The following is a 27,993-nucleotide window of genomic DNA, read 5'->3' on the forward strand; positions in this document are numbered from 1 at the left end:
CTTGTCTTTCAATGTTCGATTTTTCCTTTATATATATATAAAAGAATATTGTATTGAGATTAAATTTTTTTATTTCAAATTTTTGAATGTAAAACATTGACAGAGTTATTTACAGTCAGTTATATATAATGTTACAAATAGAAAAATTTACTGTTCAGATAAGAGAAAAAATGGGAGAAGAAGAAAACAATTGTATTGTCCCGAAGTCAAATAGTAAATAGTGAATGATTTAGATGGAACGAATGGTAAGAAAACTGAAAACAGGTAAACGACTGTTTAAGATCGCCATATAATCTTTTAGTTCGGACGTTCGTTCGATGCAGAGAGTTCGGTACAAAGAAGACATGCACGACTTACACACACAAACACACACCATCATGTTGTACATATGTTGCACAAAGAGTTCTGATGCACCAAATTTCGGTAATTCCTTTCAAAAGAGTAAAAGGTAAAAGAAAACAAAACTTAAAACATATTTTAAAATAATAAAAGAATTTTATAAAAGAATTTGATAAAATAATAAAAGAATTTTGAAAGGTAAAAGAAAAGAATTTTAAAAGGTATACGAGAGTTTAATAAATAAGAAAACCTAATCTCTTTTACCGAAACAAGTACGATCTTTAGATTGAAAATGCGAACGGGTTAATAAACATAAATATTTATCATAAAAACTTAAACTCAAGATTAAATTTTATTTTCATACTTAATTAACCAAAAGACTGCAATGCAATTGTATGTGTGTGTGTTTTATTTCGCGAATGTTAAAAAAATGCGGAGGTTATCAACCAGAGAAAAATGGAGTTGAAGCTATCTTTAAAGATCAACGCAAGTTGATTGAGTTGTTAGAGTTTATTATCAATTTCTTAATAAAATCCATTTATTTAGGTGTTTGTTGAATTCATCAATTTTTTATTTTCTCCCTAATAAATTTCAAAATATTATTATACGAAGGGGAGGGAGAGATCGATGTTGTTTTATTATCGATTTTTCTCACCGATAATTTTTATTTTTTGATAATTATTTGTTAGGGAGATCGGTGTTAGCATTTTTGGCATCTTTTTCTCGTAATTTCTCTCATAAATATCTGATGGCCAATATTTAATAATAATAAATAATAATAATTGATTATGAATAATTGATTACGAGGCGCGAGAGATTCTATTTAATCAATGATTTTGTTTATCACGATCGTTGCCGAGAAAACAGAGAAGTTGTTTTAAATAAACTTTATTCACATCCTATATATATAAAATATATATAATACCAGTTCTGGCATGTTCTCTAGTATTATACATAATTAAAATCGTTACTATGTATAGGCACGAAGTAATAACGTATAATCAAGCAATCGTATATATATCGGCGATATATGTCTACGAAGTCCTCTTTGAAATTTCAGCGCAGTAAAATGTACTGGTTTTGTACACGAAACTACATTCGTGCCGTATTTCTTCCGAGCTAAAATTTATAAATATATAAAGCTACATTTGTTTCTGTTTACACGCGCGTTCGCTCGCTTAAAGCTATGTATAATAATCTAGCGTTTGTACATCTCTAACGTGTTACTATACTTCTAATCAAATCGTATTATGTAACAAGTACAGGCAGTAAATCGAAAGAACGCTCTTACATTTCTTGACAAAGAGACGCGCAAAGAGTCGCTGGAGAGTCTCATTTAGGCTCTTGTCAATGAATTGTTTTTTTATTCGATGTAAGTCAGCGAATGTAAAAATCTGACGAAAAAGATAAGGCACTCGATTGGTTACATTGGCAGTGTAGATGTATCGAAGATAAACTGGCAGTCGTAAAAATAACTGTTATTGCTCGTAAATAAAAACATTTATTATCTAGCAGCTAAATAATGCGCGAGTGAACACAAAAGATTCAAAACGCTCAACGTTCCTCTCATATTTCGAATCACGTTGGTTCATTTTAAAAATTAGCTCAACGAACGACGTACATCGTGCTTTTTACAGACCGTTCCGTCATTCGCGCTCCTCCCACCTTGGCATTTCCGGTGTTTTTAATACTTTACCGTAGCTTGAAATAATTCGCGAAAAATTGACTAAAGAAAAAGCGTAACGCGCAGTGTCGGGCAGTGTTTTCTCAATTCGATTATCCTCGATCCTTCCGTTGATCTCATTCCACGACTATGAGATGGACTGTGAGTGTTAGAGGTTTTTCCCACTCCGTTCTCGTTGCTGTTGCGTTTTCGGGACGACCGTGGATCACTACGTGAAATTCGCCGGGATTTTTCAGCCGGTGCCGGAAGTGCAGGGCGGAAACGCCGCGTTCCTTGACGATCTCGAAGTGTCCGTCATTGTTGCCCCGCGCGATAGTGTAATTCATGTCCTCGCCCTGTGAGATGATGATAAAATTGGAGCTCATTTTCAATTGGAGTTTCTCAAAAAGAAGATATTAACTTAAGATTATATTTTTTTTTTTCGAAAATTACCTTGATGGCGGATTGCAGCTTGATGATCCGTGTGCGATGCCTCGTTTGACGTAGATTGACCTTAAGCACGTGCTCCATTCCGTGATGATGCCTCTTCAGCCTGGAGTTTCGTCGTTTTTTCATTCTGTTTCTCCTCGTCCTCGCCTCTTCACTGGTAAGTCTATTTCTAGTGCCTCTTCTGTGTCGCCCATTTCCATTTATCTAATTCAAAGACCCGTTTAAATCTCATTTACTCCGCTATGAAAAAAAAACAGACGTGATATACAAACCTTGCAAGAGAAACATCCTTCCGTGGAAATCGTCTTATCATCGGCCGATGGTATGTGATAAGAATCAGGATTGATCTGGAAGGTTGGCACGTTGCCGATATCTTCGTCGTAGCGTCCTTGCGACAAGGGATTAATCGTAGACAGACAGTGACCCTGCAGAAAGTTTTTATATAAAATATATTTTTAATATAAATATTCCTATATTTTTCTTCAAGACATTTTAAACGCGGCTCATTTCATTTTTTTAACACGATTGGAAAACGAACCTGTCCTATTCGCTGATAACCGGTGGGACAGCCGCAAATAAACCCGCTGGCTCCGTTTGGAGTGCATCCGAAGGCACAGGGGCTGCCGAAACATCCGGCACTTACCTTGGGAGAGAAAAGAAACACGAAGTAAAATACTACGTTTCTTAGAAATATAATTAAAATAAAAGGAAATTCACGAATGCCATACTTGCACGCAGATCACCAGATTGTTATCGAATTGATAACCGTCCGGACAACCGCATTTGTAGCCGCCAATCGTGTTAATGCAGGTACTGTCACCACATGGCGATGCGTTGCATTCATTCTCGTCGATACACTGATTGTAATAAAGGTGTTGCACAAAGCCATCCGGGCATCCGCAGCGGTAACTGCCCATAAAATTCTGCAAAAATTAGAAGCATATTCTTCAGTTAGTTTTTGTGAAAAGAAGGCGAGTCTTAAACGAAGGTGGATCTTTTCTTACGGAAACGGAAAGCATAAATAATGAATGGTCACATTATTGTATAAAGGTCAGTTCATCATTATAAGGAAAATTCTAAAGTAGTAAAAAATGGTAGAAGGAGGATAAAGTAGTAAATAATTACATGATGACTTACCTGACAACCGTGTTCACAGTTGGCATCGTCGGAACATTCATTATGATCTGTACAAAAACGCCCAGCATGGTCTAGCTTGAGGCCCCTTGGACACAAACATTGAAAACTGCCAAGAGTATTAATACATTTTCCAGGCTTCGGACAAACACCCGCTTGTTCGCATTCATTTATATCTGTAAGAAAATTATATTACAAGTAGAGGCGAGCAAATATCGTTTTATTCCCGCTCGGTCTCGACAGTCTTTACCATGGGTCTCGGTCGAACTCGGAAGTGGATAGAGTGGGGATAAAATACAGACTACCTGCTATGACGGGAATCGAGACCTTTCGATAATATTGGGGTAATATTCGGGACAGATCGAGATTTTTGATTCTCGACGGTTCCCGATGATTCTTGAAGTCGAGATGATCCGGTGTACGCAACACATTACAATAATAAATTCGAATAAAATTGCAATTTTACTTTTTATTCATTTATTTGAACAATTTTTACTAAAAATCTAAGAATTATTAATAAATTAAAATAAAAAATGCAATAAAATAAATAAAATTTTTAATATTAAATAATAAAATTTATTAATAAAAAATATTAAAATAAATAAAATTAATTAGAAAATATGATATATGTGTATATTTATATCCGAAACGTACAAAACGTAAGCAACTACTTTAATAAATTATTAAAAACTATATTAAATAAATTAATTAAATAAATAAGCAAACATAAAATATGTAATTATAAAATGAAAATATGTAATTAATAAAACATAAAATAATAAAACATAAAATATATGATTATAAATCTATATGTAATTATAAAATTAGGAAAATTTATTATTATTGTAAATTTAAGTAAGATATTATTTATTTTTATTTTAAATCAACATACAGTACAACTTTATTATTCGAATGCACATTATTAAGCGAACTTAAATAACAATCGTGACAAAATTTCTTTTTTTATTGTATATACCTGGATAATAAATATTAAGCGATCTTTTAATTTTTCAATTTTTGATTTTAATTTTTGACACGATTGTGTTACTTAAATTTGTTGAGAATAATTTAAATTGTCAAAACGTTCGATAACCTTTTTATTATTATTTTTAAAATGTATCCTTGCGCCTGAATTGCAATATTGACTCTTATTAATTCGCTTCTAGTTATTTGGACAATTATATATATAATTTAAAATATCCATATTTATTTATAAATACACTGGTAAAGAAAAGATATAAATAAAGAAAAATATCTATATTTTACATAAAATAATTATATTTGTAACAGAAATATGATTTTATTTAATGGTTTTATTTTTTCATTTAAAAATATTGTTTCTTTTAATATCTTGACCTTGTTTGAATAATCGAACGTTTAGTTACGCATATTGAAAAATATTCAGTTCAACAGTCATATATATGCCTTCGAATAGTAAAGCTTAAGTCTGTGTTATATAAAAGTAAATCATCTTTATAAAATGTCTGCGTACAATAAAGAAGAAATAATTAAGAAATTTCAAGACGGAACATTACAATTATTCCAAAAACCTATTACGGATAAAATCAGTGTCTGCTGGAATAATTTTAAGGTATTTATTTCTATACACACACACACACACACACACACACACACACACACACACATACATATTCACATTTTCAGCTCTATTTTAAACGTATTTTGTTATTAAATGTGTGCCATGTTATTAAATTACATTAATTTTTTTCTTATTTTATTACCTTTTTTATTCATAAATTTTATTTATTATTAAAAAACATTTATCTTATTAATTTTTTCATTTTATTTTATTAATAATTTTTAGATTTTAAGGCAAAGTTGTTTAAATAATTAAATAACAAAAATGCAATTTTATTCACGAATTTATTGTTATGTGTTGCGTACAACACTAAGTCGTTTCGACTTCGGTTGCTGAATCCTGAATCTTACCTACCTACCCCCACTCAATCTAACAGAGCATCGGGACTCGGGACTCGCTTGTTCCCGAGCTTCTATTCTCGATAACAGCGTTCTCGATAATCTGAGTATCGAGAATCCAATCTCGCTGACGGGAACGAGCGGGAGTGAGAGCAGATTTGCTCGCCTCTAATTACAAGAAGCAAACAGAGAGAAAGATTGCGAGTGACGAAAAATATATCCACTTATACATTTACATTAATTGTTGTTAATTAAATGAAGAGAAAAGTAATTAAGAGATTTGTAGACGAACCATGGCATGCGTCTCCTTGTTGATTGTAGCCTTCCTGGCAGCCGCAAGTGTAACTTCCTGGCGTATTAATGCAATTCTGCTGGCACAAGTGATTCCCGGTCGCGCATTCGTCCAAGTCCCTACAGCTGACACCGTCGGGATTCAAGATGAAGCCGGATGGACACGAGCAGATAAAACTGCCTTCGGTGTTTTGGCAGTTGTACTTGCACGGCTTCGGCGTTAACTCGCATTCGTTAATGTCTGCGCGATTCCATATAATTTAATTTTCAATTCAATTAATGATTATCACATATTTCGACGATTAAAGAGGAGAGCTTACCGATACATTGAATGCCAGATTTGTCGGCCTTGTAGCCTTTATTACAGATACATCTGTAAGAACCTAGAGTATTGATACATAGACCGTTTCTGCAAAGATCCGGGATGGTCTTGCACTCGTCGATGTCTGAAATTTTTTTATTTATATCGATAAGGAGCGAGATTCTCGGTCAATTGAAAATAGATAATAAAATATTGTACCTTGTCCATTAACGGAAAATCCTTTGTCCAGGCACAGTTCGTTGTAATTGTCGGAATCCCTCGACGGGCAAATTTCGCAGTGTGGCCCCCATGCGGCTCCCATAGTGCAGCAACAATCCGCTTTAGTGACCGTGCGTAATTCCGAAGTCCTGGCGGTGCATCTACCACCGATTGTTTGCAGGAAACAATAGCCGACCCTTCGGTCTGAAAGTAAAAAATAGATAAAAAATGGAATTGTAACAGTTTATATAATATTTTTATTGATTAATCTAATTGCACGATCTCTTCTCATACCGATACACGACTTCCCGTCCAAGCTCTGCTCGAAACCGTCATGACATAGACACTGATAGCTCCCCTCTAGGTTGATGCAACGGCCATGTTGACAGAGACCCGAATTAATGGCGCACTCGTTAATATCCTTGCACTCGTCCGCCATTCCTATCTTTTGGTAACCAGGCGGGCAAATGCATATGAAGGTGCCGATGAGATTTTTACACTGGAACCTGCAGTCGTTCGCCGGCGTGGCACATTCGTCGACATCTGAAAATTTCATTTATAATGCGCGCAGAATTTAATTTGCATTAAATATAAAAAATTGGAGTAAATATTTTAATATATTTTTTTTTAATTACCAATGCAATGGCGGCCATCGGGCGCCAAGGTGTAGCCATACGGACAGATGCATCGGAAAGAGCCCGGCGCGTTGTGACACCGGAAGGCGCACTGATTGCCCATCTCCAGGCACTCGTTCACGTCCTCGCAGACCTGATTGGCGCCCGGCGCGAAACCCTCGTTGCAGGAGCATTCGAAACCGCCGTCAATGTTGCGGCAGGTGCCGTTACCGCAAATGTTCTGCACGCCCAGGCACTCGTTGAGATCCACGCAACGCCTTCCGGTCTCGTCCAAGACGTATCCGGTCGGACACTCGCATCGGAACGAGCCGTCCGTGTTGATGCATTCGCCGCCGACACAAGCGTCCGGCATAAATAGACACTCGTTCAGATCGATCCCAGTGTCATCCCGTCCAGGTCCTTCCGGGCACAGCCTCTTAAATTCCTCTGGATAAACAAGATTATATCTTTCTTTTTCTAAATATTTTATATCTTTTATACATAAGTTATACAATTATGATGCAAACAATTTTTCTGATATAAAAGAAAGAAAGTACTTTTACGACAGATTCATGATTAAAAAATCTAAATTAATTTCTTAATGAATTAATTAAAATAAAATTCAATAATTTTTATTGAGAAAACTACTTTTACGACAGATTCATGATTAAAAAATCTAAATTAATTTCTTAATGAATTAATTGAAATAAAATTCAATAATTTTTATTGAGAAAACTACTTTTACGACAGATTCATGATTAAAAAAATCTAAATTAATTTCTTAATGAATTAATTGAAATAAAATTCAATAATTTTTATTGAGAAAACTACTTTTACGACAGATTGATGATTAAAAAATCTAAATTAATTTCTTAATGAATTAATTAAAATAAAATTCAATAATTTTTATTGAGAAAACTACTTTTACGACAGATTCATGATTAAAAAATCTAAATTAATTTCTTAATGAATTAATTAAAATAAAATTCAATAATTTTTATTGAGAAAACTACTTTTACGACAGATTCATGATTAAAAAACCTAAATTAATTTCTTAATGAATTAATTAAAATAAAATTCAATAATTTTTATTGAGAAAACTATTTTGGACAGGATCTTTTACCGCTATCTTCCGGCGGACATTGCTCGCAGTAGCGGCCCCAAGCCTTGCCCATCGTGCAGCAGCAGTGCTTCTTGGTCATCCCACCCTCCCGCGGAAGGGTGCATTGGCCTCGTCTATAGCTGTCGTAGCATTGTTCTTCCCTCACGTCGATGCACCTAAGCGAATTCGGTTTCTCGCTCAACTGATACCCGACCGGACATTCGCAAATCACACCGCCCTCCGTGTTGATGCACCGACCGTTTTCGCAAATGTCTCCGGTCTCCACGCATTCGTCTACATCTGCAGGGATGATTAAACAAAATTAGAATAGATTGTCTTAAAACAAGAGCTATGTATGATATGATATAATGAATATGATTTTATGATTTTAAACGTACCAACGCATCTTCTTCTGGTATGATCCAGCTCGTATCCTGGTGGACAGCTACATATATAAGATCCCATCAGGTTCTGACATTTTCCCGGAGACGGACATAATCCCGGTATCTGCAATAATTCAAAAATATTAATTTTAAGAAGCGCATTGATGTATGTAAACATATATATGTTTGTAAAAATATCGATGGATTAAATATTTTTCCTTCGTTCGTCGCTTTTTAAAAGTTTTCGATATGACCTGTCCAAGATATATTCAAGATGGTAGGTAGGGATGTATGACAGAGGGAAGATCAGGCCTACACTCAATCAACAAGTAGAACTGTCAGTAAATCTACATGACGTACCTCGTCACACTCGTCGATATCGCGACAATGCTGGCCGTCTTGAGCTAATACGTAACCATCCGCGCATTCACAGACAAAGCCGCCAATCGTGTTTCGGCATCGACCATTGCGGCATAAAAACGGCATTATTCGACACTCGTTGATATCTGAAATAAATTTGTATAATCGAAATACACAAGAAATACCAATATTTATCAAAAAAATTACAATAAAATTATTATTAAAAAGTATAAAAAGAGATTAAAAATTAGCTATCAACCCACCCGCGCAATCGTTGTTCGGGCTGAGTTTGAATCCCTGATAACACTGGCATTTATACGAGCCCAGGGTGTTGATACAAGTGCCGTTGTTGCATATATTCGGATTGCGCTGGCACTCGTCGATGTCGACGCAGTTGTCCCGGTCGCGGGTCAACGAAAATCCAACATGGCAGACGCATTGAAAGCCACCTTGCAGGTTGCTACACGCACCGTTGCTGCAAATACCTGGCCGATCATAACACTCATCGATGTCGATGCAATCACGCTGACTTGGACCGAGTTTGTAACCAGCCGGACACACGCACTCGAAATAGCCCTGCTGATTAATACACTGCGCGTTTCCGCTACAGGGATTCGGTATCTAAAATAAATGGAAGCGACATGTAAATATATATTATTGATAAATATTATTCGATATTATCGTAAAAAATGTATATTGATAATTATTATTATATATTACGATTCGAAATCTTGTTTTTAAATATCAAGGAAAATGAGATTAAATTAAGATTAAATTAAGATACTAATTAAATTAAGATTTTTTAAATTAAAATTTGTTGAAAGTTGCACCTGTAGACATTCATTCTCGTCGATGCATTGATGAGAATCTTCGTCGTAGACGTAACCGCGCTCGCACTGACACTCGAAGCTACCTGGAGTGTTCATGCATCGGCCATGGGTGCACATGGTTGGCATCAGGGCGCATTCATCGATCTCCTCGGAATGATTCGTGATCGGATTCATGATTTGACCCGGTACCAATCCGCACAGAATCTCGTGTTCACCTACGAAGAAACCATATTGATTGAGCATTATCTCGAGATGCAGGAATCGAACATGTTACTTACGAGTCCTCTCGCCGGGACATTTTTCGCAAAGAATACCCCATGCGGCTCCCATGGAGCAGCAACACAACATTTTTGTCTGCGGCTGCACCATGGGATTGAGACAATGTCCAGAATCGTAGGTGAGATAGCAAGACTCCTTCCTCATATCGACGCATTCCTCTAAGAAGACAAACATGTCACAGTTACGTCTTATAATTTCGAGAGAAAAAATTAGAATTTAATTTTATATATTTATATCACACAATTTTTTTTCTCGGTAATATAACATACCAAGTAATAATGTAATAAATTCAATGATAGTAAAATGAGATGAATATTAAGTAAATATTTTCCTTAAATTATTATTTGGTTGTATGTATACTGACTTCCTCCAGGCATCGCCATGTATCCCTCGGGACATTCGCAATGATATTTTCCTTGATCGTTGATGCAGTATCCAACGCCACATATTCGTGGGTGTAACGCACATTCGTTTATATCTGCAATAATTTTTTTTCAAATATTGAAACGCGAACAATGATCCAGAAAATTTAAAATTTAAAAGAAAATTTATATAAAAAAGAAAAAATATATAAAGAGGGATTATAAACTGAAGCATAAAATTTGGGATCGTTTGTTTCTTTTACCGATACAGCTGGTCTTGGAATCATCCAGGATGAAGCCTTCGTTACACGAGCACATGAAACTACCGAACGTGTTAGTGCAGTGTCCGTTCTGACAGATATTCTCGTGCTCCACACACTCATTGATGTCCTCCAGAATGACAGTCACACGATTCGGCCTGTATCCCGGTCCGCTAGGACACAATTGATCGTATTCCTTCGTGCCAACCCGCGGACATTCCTCGCAATTGTTGCCCCAGGCAGTACCGATGCTGCAGCAACACGTTGCCTTCGTCACCGACGTCGCTACTTCAAAGACGCACTGAGGCTTTCCGGTGCCATGTTCGTAGCCCGTAAAACAAAGTGACTCGCGTCTATCTGTGTGCATGATATAAGTAAATCAGAAATAGAAAAAAAGCGTATTTGGAAGATAAAAATATTTATATAAATTATTTTATCAGATTTATAAAAATTGATAAATCTAATAATTTTCCAATTTATTATAAACTTCAAAATTATCAAAACTCACGAGATACAAATCTAATAATTTTCCAATTTTAAATACATCAAGTTAATTTTTTAAATACATCAAAACTCAGGAGATAAAAATCTAATAATTTTCCAATTTTAAATACATCAGGTTAATTTTTTAAATACATCAAAACTCAGGAGATAAAAATCTAATAATTTTCCAATTTTAAATACATCAAGTTAATTTTTTAAATACATCAAAACTCAGGAGATAAAAATCTAATAATTTTCCAATTTTAAATACATCAGGTTAATTTTTTAAATACATCAAAACTCAGGAGATAAAAATCTAATAATTTTCCAATTTTAAATAGATCAAGTTACACTAGAGAATTTCGAAATTTTAGAATATCTAGAATTTTAAATGATTCTACCTACCAACGCAGGCATTCCCGGCTTCCACGAGCTCGTGATGCGGCGGGCATCTGCAGATGTATTTGCCCTGCGTGTTGATGCAAGTGCCATATTGGCAGGATTGCGGGCTCTCGCACTCGTCCACGTCGGTGCAGTTGCCGCCGGAATTGTCCAGTTTGTAGCCCTCGTTGCATTCGCAGCGGAACATGCCAAAGATGTTTTCGCAGCGGCCGTAGACGCACAGATTGTTAAACATATCGCATTCGTTAATATCCACGCACGCCTGCTCGCTACGCTCGTCCGGATGCATGAAGCCCATTTCGCACTCGCATCGATACGCGCCCGGATAATTCAGGCAGTGTCCGTTTTCGCAAAGCGTACTGTCCTCCGCGCACTCGTCGACGTCCTTGCAGTTGTAACCGTCGCCGCGAAAACCAGCGTCGCACACGCACTGCAAGCATCGTCGAATAAACAATAAAAATTAAATTTAAATCTGACAGGTCGTCGCAAACGTTTGTAATTCAACGGTGAGCCCCAATAAGCGGAAATCTTCAAGATACATACCTTGAAGGAACCTTCGGTGTTGATGCAGTGCGCGTTGGAGTCGCAGCCACCGTTATTGGTAGAGCATTCGTTGATATCCCAGCACTCAATCCCGTTCCCAGTGAAACCATCATGGCACGTGCATATGTACGAACCCTGGGTGTTCTGACACTCGGCGAACTCGCTGCAAGAGTAGGCGTTCAATCGACATTCGTCGTCATCGGTGCACGCTGGTCCTTCCGCTGGCTTCACCGAGTAGCCTTCCTCGCAACGGCAGTTGAAGGAGCCGATCGTGTTGTAGCATTCGCCGAATCCGCATATTTGCGGCTGCATCACGCACTCGTCGACATCTGTCAGTTTAATAATATTGTAGACGATTATACGTTATATATAATTTTAATTAATATAATTTTAATTATATAATTTTAATTATATAATTTTAATTAATATAATTTTAATTAATACAATTTTAATTAATACAATTCTAATTAATATAATTTGAATTAATATAATTTTAACAAAGTAATAAAGTGTGGATACAAGAAAAGAATTACCTATACAGGATATGCCGTCTCTTCCGGGCAGCAGACCGTTCGTGCAATTGCATGTGTAGCCACCCGGTACATTCTTGCATTTACCTCCGTTGCAGATCCGAGGATTCTCCTTGCATTCGTCCACGTCCACGCAGGTACGTCCATCCAGGTTTAAAGCGTAGCCGGTGCTGTCAGAAATATTATTCTTTTTATTATCCTGGAGATAATCTTAATTAAACATAAATTTTCTAAGAGAAAGATATAATGATCCCTCACCGGCAGGAGCAAGAGAAGCTGCCCGGCGTGTTTAGACAAATGTCCTCGCAACCGCCATTGCTGATCGCGCACTCGTTAATGTCCTCGCAGTGAGATCTGAGGCCCGTTTGCTGATAACCGTCGTCGCAGATGCACTGATAAGTGCCCATCATGTTCTCGCAAACGCCGTTCGAGCATATACCGCTGGTTCTCGAGCATTCGTCGATGTCCTTGCAGGTCTGTTTGTCGGGGCCCAGCTCGTGCCCCGGAGGACACTGACAGCTAAAGCTTCCTTCAGTGTTAATGCAGGTACCGCCGCGACACAGACCCGGCGTCTCCTCGCATTCGTTTATGTCTGAAGAGAGAAATATTTCACGTTATTCCAAGAAAATATTTTTGGATTTAAAAGATTTTAATGAAACTTTCTCTTATATTTTACCCATGCAAATCTTCATAATGTCATTGCTGCGGTAACCAGGACTACAGTCGCACTGGAAATCGCCAGGCGTATTTTTGCAGGTGCCATTACCGCAAACACCACGCATGATTTCGCATTCATCGATATCTGCAGATGTAATTAAAATTTTAATTAATTATTTTTATATAAATTAATTTTTTTCAACTTGCATCTTATTTTTCTAAAATCTTTCTCGAGGTAATACAAGAGTCAAAAAGAGATTTAAATCTTTACACCTGCCTGGCACAGGACTTGAAAAAAAGCTTTTCTCTAAAATCCAAAAAATGCGGGAATTTTTGATTGAGATATCACCTACCATTGCACTTGATGCCATGCTCATCGAGCGCAAAGCCCTGATTGCATCTACAGCTATAACTGCCGATCGTGTTTTTGCATCTGCCGTTCAGACACATCCCCGGAAATTCGACGCACTCGTTGATGTCCTGACGCTCGGTGAATCCATCTCCCCGTGGGCAAAGTTCCGCGTGGGCCGGTGTACCTGACTTGGGGCATAGCTCGCATTTCTCGCTGCCCCAGGCACGACCCACGGAGCAGCAACAGAGGCTTTTGGAGAAATGGCCCTCCACAGGATTAGCGCACTGGCCATGACGGTAATCCAGGAAGCACGCTTCCTGCCTAGTGTCGATACAAGTAGTGTCTGAAACCGGAAAATAAAGGATTAATCCTTTTAGTGCCAGGCTCATCTACGCAGTACATGCGAAGAATGCCACGGGCCGAACAAACGAGGACGATCGGCCCGTGGCATTTTTCGCATAAGTACCGAGGGCCGATATATCAGCCCGCTGACACTAAAAGGGTTAAACGCTTGAAAACTATCCATTCTGTCCTTTAGGAGAATATTTTTTTTTACTTTTGAAAAAAAAACAACGAATGACGATTCAATTAGCTTACGCGTTGTGTCCAGAGTGAGGCCGGGAGGACACTCGCAACGGTAGGAACCGTCTGTATTGACGCAGGTACCGCCGCCCTTACAAATCCCGCTATTGAGCTCGCATTCATTGATGTCGGCACAGTCTTTGCCGTCTACCTTTGCGTAACCTTTGGAACACTCGCAGAGAGAATGTTCACAAATTTCGCACGGGCTGCCCCAGGCTACCCCGACCGAGCAGCAGCACTCGGAACGAAGAGCCACTTTTGGTAAATTATTCTCGCACCGACCATCCACCATCTTGGTCCAGCACGAACCTTTTCGATTGTCTGAAACCAAAGAAAGTCAGGAAGAAGAGTCTCTCTCTATCTTTATTTTATTTTTATTTATCGATTTTTCTTGCATTTAGAAAAAATTAGAAGAAATTAATCTCGTACCTCGGCAAATGTAACCGGTGTTATCGAGAACGTAGCCCGGGAAACACTCGCATTCATAAGCTCCCACAGTATTGATGCACACGCCGTTGAAACAGACGTCCGGTCCTAACTCCTCGCACTCGTCCACGTCCTCGCACATTTGATTCTGCGTGTTGTATCTCATGCCCGTTGGACAAATGCACTGCGAATAAAATCACATGATTGACGTTCCAAGAGAGTGATTTAATTAATTTGCAACATGTAGATTAACATGTTGAAAAAATTGTGGAAATATCTATAATTAATTAACAAAATATTAAATATATTTAATATACTTAAATAATTAATTAACAGAATATTTAATATATTTATATACTTAAATAATTAATATACTTAATAAATAATTCGCTTACTTGGAAACTACCGGGTGTGTTTCGACACTGACCGCCACTGCACAAAGAATCCTCTAGTTCGCACTCGTTGATATCGGTGCATATTTTTCCCGTTGCATCAACCTCGTATCCATTGTCGCAGATGCACCGATACGTCCCCATAAGATTCTCGCATCCGCCATTGATGCAAATATTGGGATTCTGGGCGCATTCGTTGATGTCTGTGAATAATATTCGTTAACTGACGTTAAAATTCACTGAATCGAAACGAAAAAAATCTCGACTTAAAATTTTAGAGCGTTAAAATGTTTCGAAAATTTATAGGAATCTATGTATTTTGGATTTTTAGAATTTTTAAAATATTTTATAGCTTTCTTTTTGCAAAATATCAATTTTCAAGACATCCATTTATTTACCATCGCCGTTGTAAGTCATTCCAGCACCGTGCGGACACAAGGCTTCGAATTCTGGGGTGCCCGGAAGCGGACACGGTTGGCACGTGCTACCCCAGCCTAACGGCTGGCCCAAAATGACCGTGCAGCAACAACAGCTGGACTTTGTTACGGCGGTTGAGGTCGGGTTGGAGCACTGGCCGTCTCTGTACTGCGAATAGCACAGATCTCTTCTCGTATCTGACCAGCGCAGAATCATCCAATAGAAATTCAGTTTTTCATTAAACAAAATTCAATTTAATTTTTCGTCAAAATTTAAACAAGTAGATAATTAATAATCATTAGTAATCATTTAATGGAAAATTAATCTTTTTAGTGAATCACATAAGTAAAGAGCTTTTTCATTTTTTAATAAAATCGATTAGTCAATTTTTCTTTAGAAAATATTTAAAAATTGCGAAATTATCTAAAATGTAGTATAATTATTATATTATATAAAAAATAATATAAAAATAATCTCTAAAAAAGAAACATCCATATAAAAGAAGTATATATAAAAGAATTATATTTTTTAAATACATATCTCTCTTTTAATTTAATCAAAAAATGATGTAATTTAATTAATATTTATATTAAGAATAGAAAATATAAATAGTACGAACCTAAACAGGATCTGCCGTCAGGACCTAGATTGAATCCCGGGTGACACTCGCATTGAAAATTGCCTAATGTGTTGATGCAGCGCCCATTTTGGCAGGGCGAACTTATACACTCGTCGATATCTTATCGAATAAATAATAATTATATAGAAATAATTTGTTCCATATACTTTTTTCGCATATTTAAATTTTTCTGATTTTATGAAATTTTGCATAATTTTAATTTGACTCTGCGAAACCCTCAATTAAATATTTCAATTTAATTAATTAATTAATTTTTCGAGGTACTATAGTTTATTAAAACATTGAAAATTTGAAAATGCGATATTATCTTCGAAATTATTAATTATATTGATGAAATCAATACCGATGCAATGACTTTGATCGGGGCCGATCCTGAAGCCGGAATCACAGACGCATTTGAAAGAGCCCTCCATGTTGACGCATTTGCCGTGTTCGCACATTCCGCTGGTAGAACACTCATCCATGTCTACGCAGAAAGTATTGTCTCTCGAAGGAGTAAAGCCCGACTGGCAAATACAATGATAGGATCCTGGCGTGTTTTCACAACGGCCATTCAGACAGATTCGCGGATTTTCTACACACTCGTTGATGTCTAAAATAAAAAGTTCGGACAAGTCATTATCATACATATTAAAAATTTTTTCAAAAATATTTTAAACATATTAATAATTTAGAAATATATTTCTGAAATTTCCGACAAACTCTTGGCGCAAATTCTCATATAATATAATATCAGTGTAACATTTGTTTTACATTATTCTTCACCTATACAAGTATTCCTCGTCGGCGACAACGTGTAACCGTCGTTGCACTCGCATTTGAAGGATCCGTTCATGTTGATGCAATGTCCGTTGGTGCACATTCCGGTGTCTTGGCATTCGTCGTGATCTGCAAAAAATATCGTGTAATATCGTATTTTGTAGAAGCTGCTGTTCCTTCGTCGAGAAAGAGCAATCGATTACCGGTGCAGTATCTGCCGTCGCCGGAAACGACGAAGCCGTGCGGACAGTCGCAGGTGAAGCTGCCGGGTTGATTGTGACAGATTCCACCTTGACAGTAACCCAATAGACACTCGTCCACGTCCTCGCATCTGCCGCCAGGCTTCCTCGTAAATCCCGGATAGCACTCGCACTCGTAGCCTTCTTTGGTGTCGATGCACTTGCCGTCCCCGCAGATGTCCGGTCTCAGCGCGCACTCGTTCACCTCGGTGATTGACTGCAGTTGCGAGCAAAGCCTGTTGTAATCGTCTACAATTGAGTAATAACGTGGATCCTGTAGAATTGCCAGTCGCCGTAAAAGTGATCGCTTTTATCTAGCGTCTTCGTCCATTATTTCTCTCGCGAGTCTAGAGTGTCTCTCGAGGAATTGATGAATGATCAAAGTTCGAAATTTTACAAATCGAATTAAATTTAATATCGTCAAGGAAAGTGACGTTACCGTTTATGCAATTAGATTAATTTTCCCCTGAAAACGCGTACGTACCGCTGCCAGGATTGGGACAGATAAAGCATTCGTCGCCCCATCCTCTACCCATGTTTTTGCCGCAGCAACAATCCTTCTTGCTCAACCTCATCGCCAGCCGATTTTTACATTGTCCGTTACGATTTACCGCCGTGTAACACAATCCCTGTCTGCCATCTGTCGAAATAATTAGTCAATTAAAATAGAACGAGAGGCAAAACAATATGAAACTGAAAGAAGTTATATAAAATAAAGACTAGAAGATTAAAACTGGTAAAATCTTTTATTAATAACAAACTATTTACCAATGCAATATTTGCGATCCTGGCTTTGTATGAATCCCGGGTTACAATGGCAGTAATAGCCGCCGATCGTGTTTATGCATCGACCATCGGCGCAAATACCTTCTTCCTGACACTCGTCTTTGTCCTTGCACTCGTTGGTATCGAGGTCCCTCGCCTGTCCTTCAGGACACTCGCATTTAAACGAACCGGGGGTGTTCAAGCACTTTCCGCCCTGGCAAAGTCCAGGAATCGATTCGCACTCGTCGATATCTGAAGAAAATGTCATCACTCTATATTTGTTATATATTACATTAAATGATTGTATAATTAGAAAAGATAACCGTACCGATGCATTGACCCTGCTTGGTCTTCAGGTAACCCTGTTCGCAATCCAACCTAGCTGGGCACCTCTCGCAGGGGTGGCCCCAACCCTTGCCGACTGTCGCGCAGCACAATTGCCGCGTGCAAAACACGTTTGGAAGACTCGCCAAGCATTGTTCGTTTCTCACTTTGGTGTAACACGGCCCGGTTCTGGAACGTAACAGCTGTGTAACGCGAAGCAACTCGAGCGACTGCGGAAATGTACGTTTCTTACCTGAAATCGGTCTCGCAACGTCTTCCGGTGTAGCCGTAAATGCAAGCGCAACGATCTGGACCGATGCATCTCCCTTGGTTCAGGCAAGGTTCTCGGCAAATAGCTGAAATGATTTCCGATTCATTATCCTTGTGGAAATTATTATTTCACTTTGCGGGATGTATGCGTTTGACTTAAAATTTATCTCGATCCATGATATGCGTTGCAACTCACGTTCGTTGCAAAATTCTCCTTGATAACCACTGCGACATTGACACCGACCATCCACGCAGTTTCCATTTAGGCAATGAACTCTACATCTACCGGTTTCACTGCCGCGATCGCTGCCGCTTCCTGTCTCGTGCGTAATGACTGTCGACGACAAATTTACAAAGTAATCAATTTTATTTTCGACAAATCCCACAATCATCGCGCTAAAGATATTTATATATTATTAATATTTATTTATTATTTAATAATTAATAAATATTTATTTAATATTTATTAAATAATTTAATAAATAAATAATTATTAAAAATAATTTAATAAATAAATAATTATTAAATAATTATTTATTTATTAATAATTATTATCAGCTTTATGAAATGATTAAAATCATTCGATGTTATATCTCACCTTTGCTTTGTCCGTTGCCACAGGAGGATGCGACGACGCCACCTTCGCATAAACAAATATTGGGTTGTATGCATCTTCCTAGAGAACCGCAGCGTCTTATGCAAATCGCTGTAAAATATGAATGATATATTTAGGAGATTTCAAATATGCATACTTTTAAGAGTATATTGAATAATATTTTTTAACGGAATAATTATTGCACTAATTCTCGCAAGACCTAGACTATATTTATAAATGCTTTATTTGATGTTTTATTCTAATAAATATCCATTTAAAATATTAAATATTTACAATTATTTTATAATTTTAATTCGACAACAACGCTGAACCCATAAGATGTTAACCGCATAAATTAATTAACAATTAATAACGCTATCAGACACCCGGAAATTGGCGGAATGCTGATCTCGAACGAAGCGCGGCCGCGTTACCAGACAATGCGATCAGCAGGAAGCGCATAACAGGTCATTAAACCAGTTTCATTCGAGGCGGCCGTTCGTGTCGCATAAATGCCTATTTGTCCGTTACGTAATTGCATCGATCATTATCATCGACTGCGAGCAATACCGATATAATGATAGGCGGTTCCTCTCGCGCAATATTAATAACCGCTTTCTATTCTGCGAATATCTCGGAGGAGGTCGAGTCACATCAGAATATCGTAAGGATTATTATCCTCGATCGGCCTACGCTTCATTTTATTACTTCACTTTCATGTAATTAGTACTATTGGTTTATATTTTAAACTTTATTAGTTGAATGATAATTTGATCGGTGCAGTTAAATTCACTGTGAAATTTGAAGAAAACGGAACAAGTGTATTCTGTTTTTTAAACCTTTTAAATATCTGTTTTAAAACCTTAAGTTTAATTTACAAGTTAAAATTCCTTCAACTTTTATATTTTTTCTATTAATAATAATTTTTTAATTGGCTTGTTCTCATGTTTGTCTGTGACTTACGTTAATAAATTAATAAATTAATATATTATTAATATATTAATATATTAAAACTTAATAAAACGTTAATAAATTAATATATTATTTAAAACTTAACAATAAACAATGAGTAACTTGTACTTTTACTTACGAATAACGCACAGGCCCGTTTCCAGTTTCTTTGTCCATCCCGGGCAGCAGTAGTTTTTATATCTTGATCTGCACACGTTCGGCCTAGATTTTTAAATATTCGTTAGTTTTTTGGAACCACATGTTTACATAAAAATAGGTACAATGTAGATTTAATTTGATTAGTTAAAAAATTAACTTGGTACAAGATTGAAAGACAGTTTCTAAGGAAACAGTAACGCAAAACTTTTTTTGGATTTACATTCGAATAAAAAAATTGACGGTAAAATTTAAGAGAGAAGCAATGGAGAAAGAAAATCATATATTAATATATTTATATCAAAAATCCACCCCCATAATTGAATGGATTTGTCATACAAGACACAAAAAGTCTGTCTATATTTTGAAAAATTCTCTCCCGAAAGATTTATAAATTTTCGGAAACTAAAGAGTTTGCTTATCAGCCTCCAAAGTTACGCTCCAGGTTATGATTAATCACAAGTTCCTGCGGCGCCAGTTTGAAGAGGCCGCAGGCGGAAACGCGGCATTTCCGCGGCATCGTGGCACGCGCAAGAAGAGAGAAGCGAAAAAAAAGGGAAAAAAAACCAGGAAGATTGGGAAGAGAGAAAGAGGCCGAAGTACCACCTCGGAACAAGGCGGCCATTCACGTCTGGCGCCTCGTAATTAACGTCAGCTGCTATAAAATGCCGCCACTTAGGCCTCTCGACGCAATCGCGCAAACGCCAGGGCATCGCCGGCTCTCTTTATCGCGCGGGAGGAAGGCAGATAAAGCGCGATTGTTATCTAACGCGGTCTGTAGGGTTGCCCCGAGAACTTTGAACCCTAAAAGATCTTGTAAGCCCTATAATTCGTAAAAAAAAGGGAAAAAGACTCTCGGATTTCAACGCAAGATTTTTCGCGATATTAATCAAAATATATCTCACTGATATATCGAAAGCCTTGGATACTAAGATTCTCTCGCGTTCCAGCACCGATAACGTTGACAGCTCGTTTCTCGTCTCGCGGAAGGAGATTAATTGTTCTCGACGTCCCTCGCGTCCTTCTTCCTGCTCGTTTCGCTTCTGACTTTCTTACACGTCCGGTGCATATCATCCCCGCGGAGGCACATCAAATATCGCGCCTCGGTGAGGCGGATGTTTGCATACGACGATATTAAAAGCACACAGAAGCGATGGAGCAATCTTGCTCACAGTGGCCCACTAACTGCTCGAGATGTAAGCGAGTGTTTACACGCGATTACGCCGCTAAATCATCGTTCCAGAAACAAGCGCGTTACTTAAACAACAATTTGCCGTTATAAAAAATTCAACTCTCGTTCTTCAAACTCGTTTAAGAATAAATCTCTCTCCCCTGCGAGCCCCTGCTTCGCGCGATACTTTATTATCGCCATGTTTTCTCAGCGACGATATAAAATTCGGCCAAAATGCCGGTTGCCATTTCGATGATTGATCTCGGTAATTGGAAAATTACAGCGACATTCGGTAATAATAATAATAATAATAATAACAATTTTGTAGACGAGAGGAATTACATGGATGAAGAGATCGATCGTCTTGCGATCAAGAGCTTTAATGCAATTTACATGCAGATGGAGATCCGGAGAGATTGGACCCACCGTCAAACTTGTATCGCGGTCCGATCAACACGTGGCGTCCCGGCAGGGTGTAATTTTAACACCCGACTGTAATGATAGCTTAACGAGCCCTGAAATCAACGCACTCGTCGGCACCGATATCTTCATTTTAAGATCTCGGCGTGGATTTCCGTAACTGGTGGGTGTTAAATCGTATCACTCACACTTCTTTTCCCGTATTCATAATATTTATTTTAAATTAACATTTCTATAATTTTTTATATTATTTTATTATTAGAAAATTATATAATTATATAAATTATATAATGATATAAATTATATAAATGAAATAATTATATAAATTTAAAAATTAAATTATATAATTATATAAAATTATATAATGATATAAATTATATAAATTTAAAAATTAAATTATATAATTATATAAATTATATAATTATATAATTATGATTAATTATCATCCATTGACACGACGAGGAATTAATGCGCGTGTTAATGGAACGTCCTACTAAGCGACTAGCATCTAGATATCGCAGACCCAATTAATGCGAACCCAGTTAATTAGTTAACTGCCGCTTGTAAGAGTTCAATTGGAAGTGCGCTGTAATGGCTTTGAGGCGACCGCGCGAATTGCGGGCCATTAAAATTAAAGCGATCAAAAGGCGGTCGCGATTAGGAACGAGACCAAATAGCAGCCACGGCAAAAGGCAAATGTAAGCTTCGGAAACGCAAGGGTAAACTCTGAAACGATCGAGAGGCATCGATAAAGCATTGCGAATGGCGCCTAGTCATGGAGTTGCGTTAGTTAAAAGTTGCGATAGCGGTTCTAATTACCTCCACATAAAGAGCTTCTTCACTTCCTGCCGTAATATGCGACTTAAAGTTTAAACTGGTCTGAATTAAGCGTGAATAATTTTAAACGGTGATCCCGTTAGAGACTTAAAATCGACCCTACATCCTACCTTTTACCTTGTCCCATTAAACAAGATAAGAAGCAAAATGAGAGACCGGATCTCTCCTTTCGAATAAAGCATAGAAAGCATAGAATCGAAATTCTATTTTCGAAAATTTATTATTATATACATTAATTATAAATTAATTATACATGTGCAAATTTATAAATTTTTAAATATTGCACTATACATTCGAATAAATATTGTTGAAAATTTATTATATATTAATTATAAATTAATTATACATTTGAAAATTTTTAAATTTTGGTTTTTAAATTTTTCTCTATTGTTGAAAATTTATTATAAATATAAATTTTATATATTTTATTGTTGAAAATTTATTATAAATATAAATATAAATATAAATTTATTATTATTAATATAAATTTGTCTCTATTGTTGAAAATTTATTATACATTAATTATAAATTAATTATACATTTGAAAATTTTTAATATTGCACTATACATTTAAATAAACTTAAACTAAAAAAAATTGTACGATTAAATATTGCACCATACATTTAAATAAATTTACACTAAAAAAAATTGTACGATGTGAGAAGAAATATAAAGCGGAAGCTCGAGATTCGCCAGTAAATGTTAGCGTTATTCTATTACGTCCGGCGATATATATCTCGCTTACCGCGCTACCGCATTCATCATGGAGGAGCCTTCTTTCGCGATCGATCATTCTCGCGCTCGGTTCCCGGTCCGAGTTATCAATGACGATCGAAATGGCAGGCCGCGCCACGAGGCATCATTCATCATTCAGCGAAACAATAAATCGCCGACGCGATATAACCGCTCGTGCGGAGATGAGCCGGATGACGACGGATCGGTCCATCCACAACGGCGTGTGTCACGATAAAGATCCGCGGCGCGAAACGCGCATCTCGTATTCCGGGGTGCGCTTATCACACCGTCCGCGTTCTATCCGCGTTAATTAATTAACGTGGAGACGCGCGTTTATCAAACGCTGGCCAGATAATGCAGCTGCAACTCGCGCGAAAGAGGAGGAAGCGCTCGCGAAACGCGAGGGAGTTTACACCCGATGTATCTTGCATTTTATTTGTAGAGCGTTCAAGACACAAGGCAGAGAGATATGCAAATATTTTATATTTATTTTATGTTTTATATATTTATGTTTTATATTATTTAGAAAATGTAAATTAAATAATATAAAGCGTGCAAATTTGTCTAAATACTTTGAGTAGCTAGTTACTTAAAAATAGCAAGTTCGAATTTATTTATAAATTATAAATTATTTTTAAACTAGGTCACAAGTTGCTCGAGTTGAAAAGTCCTAGATGAGAATCGACAAAAAAAAGGTATCTCTTTGTCTTTACGATTTAAACGCGGTTAAACGTACCGACAAAGGAGATGTAAGCGACCGGAAGGGTTAACCAAGCTCATCGTTAATGAAGATGTATTAACGGGCATCCTGTCAGAAGCAATTAAAAGCATTGTTTTCATAGCGTTACTTAACAGGCGACGATTAAGAGACCGCCATTAATACCATAACATCAATTGAATATAATTTTAGATAGAATCTGCGTTTAATGTTCCTTCTGCGTTTCCTTGTCTTATTGCGTTGGTGTTACATTTTAATCCGAAACTACTCGAAACATGAGATTAATATTAAACTTTGGAGATGGTAAGGTAAAAGATAAAAAATGGAAAGCTGAACAAAATTGCATTCATCTTTCCTTCAACGTGCGTAAGAAGAAATAATGAAATAAATTTATTCATATTCCAAGTCATGAACGAATAAATTATATTTGCAAATATTTCAATCATTGCTATGACTAAAGATTTTATAATCGAATTATACAGGGAATATCATTTAGATAAATCAATTTTATATCATTATTAAATACACTTGATGCACGAGCGAATTAGTTTCTATCCGAGTCTCAATAAGACGATGAGCATCCATTTAGAGTCGCAGTATTATTAATATAACGATGAGATTAGTGATGGAAATTAAGCCCTGTCGAAGCCATATGAGAGAGAGATTATTTCATGAAACTAGATCCACTGATATATTCCCACGTCGGATTGGAATCGTAACATTTCGCATAATTATATGCAGGTTCTCCATCTCCTCTCTTGAAATAACTCCTTACTAGGTCACGCACGCGCGTGCATTTGTATTTGAATTGGCTGAAGAGAGAGAGAGAGAGAGAGAGAGAAATCTGAACTCATCTCTTGGGGATTCTCCAGAAGATTAGTTTAGAATTCGGACGCAAGATTGGACAGATAAATTAGCGCGTACACTGGAGAAATAATTCCGCTATTCGCGCGCATACCGTTGCCAATTGGTCACAATGGATGTACGTGTGCAGCTAATCCCGTTTATTATCCCATTTGCGCGACCGCGAAAACATTTAACGGAGCCGCGAAGGCGAGCGCGGGACTTTATCGGCGAGACTTGACTCTTATTGCGAAAAATAGGCGCTACTCGGATAGAGAATTCAACGCGTCGCTGGCGTATAACGTAACAGCCCCGATAACCCAATTAGGTGTTATCGCGCCGTTTAACTTCGCCGAGGACGCGCGACGGGATCATCGGATTCTCGACAAGATCCGCGTTGCTAGCTAGATGCCGGCTTATTACGAGAATTTCGCATTTTTCACGAGGCGATTTAACCTTTTTAAGTGACCGGGGCTGCTGATCCCCAAGGACATCGAGACACATGACGTTTCATTTCTTTGCACGTGCATCTATTTATGTGACATTTTATTGCGTAAAACTAACATATTCCGATATCAATTTTTCTATACTTCCTGGTGTTTACGACGTCAGATTTTTTTGTCGATAGAGAAAACCCGAGGTCAGGATTCCGCGGGACGATATATCAACTTTGTGATCACGTCACTCGAAGATTGGCTGTTAGGGTTGTTTGTATCATACTCACCCCACGGGTGGCACTGATTGCAGAGTGTTGTCCAGGTCCTGGGAAGGACTCGGGGTGTAACGTTGCCCCGTCGCTACCCCATCCTGGATGAATCGACACGCCAGGACGATCCAGGCCGTCAGCAGAAATAACGCGGACATCCTGCGCAAGGAACTCGCGGCTCTTCCTATTTCCGATTATCTTCCTCGACTATGCCGGATTATATCCTTTCAGCTCGCGCATCTAACGCGCATGATCCTTGATCGATCTCGAAGGATTTCTCCAAGTCGTCGCGATCATTCCACCGTCTATAAAAACGATTTATAGCTTCCTTACAACGCCCTACCGTGTAAATAATTTGTCTGTGCAATATCTAGGTTTTTTTAAATCATTCAAGAATTTTATTCGATACATATTTCATATGTATTTTAATTGCAGAGAAATTTTTTTCACGTGTATCTTATGCATTCTTTCTTCCTTTGTCATTCTTATTTTGTCCTATTTTGTGTAAATTCCTGCTGAGAAAGACAACATGCGATAATTTGCTCGTGACTGCGATGCCTTTCCGGAAACGCCAAATTAGTACGACGAGATAGAAGCAACTATCTCCTGATATAAATATCCACCATAACTGGCGTTTCGGCGCGACGACAGTTTACGATTAATTTCGCACTACTGTTGCAAATAATTTCGTTCTACACCAAAATGCCTTTATGAATTTAAATCTTTAAATTCAACTCTGTGCGTAAAGAATTCACTCTCGATTTTTAAGGATTATTATTTCACAATATTTTCGAATTGAATGTAAATTAATTATTATTATTATTAATTAATGATAATTAATTTTGTATGATCCTATATCTATTCTATAGAGATATTTATCGTTTTGATTATTAGTTTTGTTCACAATTTTAATCCGTAATTCTTTTATTGAAAAAATAGATCTCGGATAAAACCGATTTTTTTTTTAAAGAGAAAGAAAGAAGCTTTAATCGTGCCAAATATTTTTATATGTAAATGTTTCGCTCATTATTTAAACAAAAAAGAGCAGGACCAGGGAAGCCCATCAAAGTTGCGTAAATTTATTCCTGCAGAAAAAGAAGCCTTGTGCTCGCGTGTTCTATTATAAAGGAACGTATCAAGATAGCTTTCGACACCGTAATTTCAGCTTTGAGATACACCACCGTAACGAATGAGCTCATAAACTCTACACCACGGCGTTATCGAGTCTATTAAGAGCTTTTCATTACGAAGAGAAACGAAACGTTTCCTTATCCTTAACAAACTTCGTTTCACCATGAGTAAAAATCTTTTCTTTGTTATTCAAAATTTGTTTCTTATTTTGTCTTCTTTTTCTACGAGAAAGAAGAGAAATATTTCTTTTTTTAAAGAAATATAAATTTGGGAAAAAGACAAAAGAGAATTTTTAATTTCAAGAAAACAAAATTCTTGTGAATTTTTATGAAGGTTCAAAAAAATTTCAAACTTTTTTCGGACATATCTATTAAAACTATTATATCATTCTAGTTGTTTGCAAATTCACACTAACAAATTTGAAACGCGTGAGTTGGATTACGCACAATTAATCACGCGTTTAATCTCGTAATGATCTTTAATGATCACGCGTAAATAAACGCGATTAAAGGCGGCCTAAAAAATTGCTCGTTTAGGTCAGCACTTTTTGACTCGAGCTTCCAATCTAAAAATTTTTGATTCGCATCACGAATGATCGATGATGTAATGATTGATAATGTGGTATTAAATCATTGCATCTAATTGTATGGAAGTTAGAAAACAGATTTTTTTCAAAATTTTAAATTTTTTTTGAAAGTATGTTCATGTTTTAAAAATATTAAATTTTTAAAAATATTCAAGCAAAATAATGAGAGACAATCAACTACTGTTCATTTGAATCAGGGCATTGTAGAAAAGTTAATAAAGGATATATAGATATTTATGTACATTCTGAATTTCTTGATAAATAGCCTCGCGAAATTGAAAAGAGTAAACTTACAATTATTTAAGAAAAATATAAATATTTCTAAATTATATATCTCTCTTCACAAAGCGTTGCGAGTTTATTGTGCGTGTAAATTGAATATCCAGAAAACAGCAACCACATGTAAAACGTACAGGTTTTGAATACTCGTGAAAATCCCACGTCACCAAAAGTTACATAAAAGAATTTGACGATCTCCGCGAACACCTTCCGGTTTCCGGCGGGCCGAGATCGATCTTTTTGGGCCCGCTCGAGATCGATCAGTCCCACGGGAGACGGATGATGCGCCTCGACGGGACTCGACGCGAGACTGGAGCTACAGATCATAGAGTCGAGGAGAGGGCTCATCTGGGAAGGTTCTCCCTCTCTCTCTCCTTTCTCAGCATCTTCAACCATCCTTATCTGCTCTCTGTCTCTGTATCGGTCTCTCTTCTCTTCCTCCGGTCCACACATCGCCGATGTCGATCTCGTTCTCCCCCTCTTTGGGTTAAGACGACGACGATGACGACGGGCCCACCCCTTCTACTCGGCTGTTAACACCACGCGTGTGTGAAGACAC

At 37.2% G+C, this 27,993-nt stretch overlaps 1 protein-coding gene across 1 annotated transcript; it reads right to left on the minus strand.

Annotated features, from left to right (window-relative positions):
• Positions 1 to 886: 886 nt before the first annotated feature.
• On the minus strand, positions 887 to 27,725 carry LOC145968039 (fibrillin-1). Its single transcript, XM_083093232.1, has 42 exons — positions 27,569 to 27,725; positions 25,457 to 25,743; positions 19,992 to 20,074; positions 18,905 to 19,012; positions 18,503 to 18,640; positions 18,290 to 18,392; positions 18,041 to 18,225; positions 17,716 to 17,964; positions 17,432 to 17,587; positions 16,912 to 17,196; positions 16,715 to 16,837; positions 16,293 to 16,541; positions 15,929 to 16,048; positions 15,291 to 15,506; positions 14,896 to 15,095; positions 14,504 to 14,684; positions 14,090 to 14,395; positions 13,494 to 13,835; positions 13,160 to 13,285; positions 12,742 to 13,075; positions 12,487 to 12,653; positions 11,954 to 12,282; positions 11,414 to 11,840; positions 10,529 to 10,882; positions 10,268 to 10,381; positions 9,903 to 10,061; positions 9,625 to 9,839; positions 9,058 to 9,415; positions 8,795 to 8,940; positions 8,450 to 8,558; positions 8,073 to 8,351; positions 6,971 to 7,396; positions 6,630 to 6,878; positions 6,336 to 6,539; positions 6,136 to 6,261; positions 5,817 to 6,056; positions 3,590 to 3,762; positions 3,181 to 3,375; positions 2,991 to 3,095; positions 2,725 to 2,877; positions 2,456 to 2,656; positions 887 to 2,358 (listed from the first exon to the last, which is right to left on the minus strand). Exons 2-42 carry the CDS (start codon positions 25,594 to 25,596, stop codon positions 2,140 to 2,142), a joined length of 8,592 nt encoding a protein of 2,863 aa, XP_082949358.1. The 5' UTR covers positions 25,597 to 25,743; positions 27,569 to 27,725; the 3' UTR covers positions 887 to 2,139.
• Between the last annotated feature and the right edge of the window lie 268 nt (positions 27,726 to 27,993).

The sequence above is a fragment of the Camponotus vicinus genome, unplaced genomic scaffold, assembly GCF_025532165.1.
Source record: "Camponotus vicinus isolate PSW18456_S1 unplaced genomic scaffold, iyCamVici1.0 SCAF_3, whole genome shotgun sequence".
Taxonomy (NCBI): Eukaryota; Metazoa; Arthropoda; class Insecta; order Hymenoptera; family Formicidae; genus Camponotus; species Camponotus vicinus.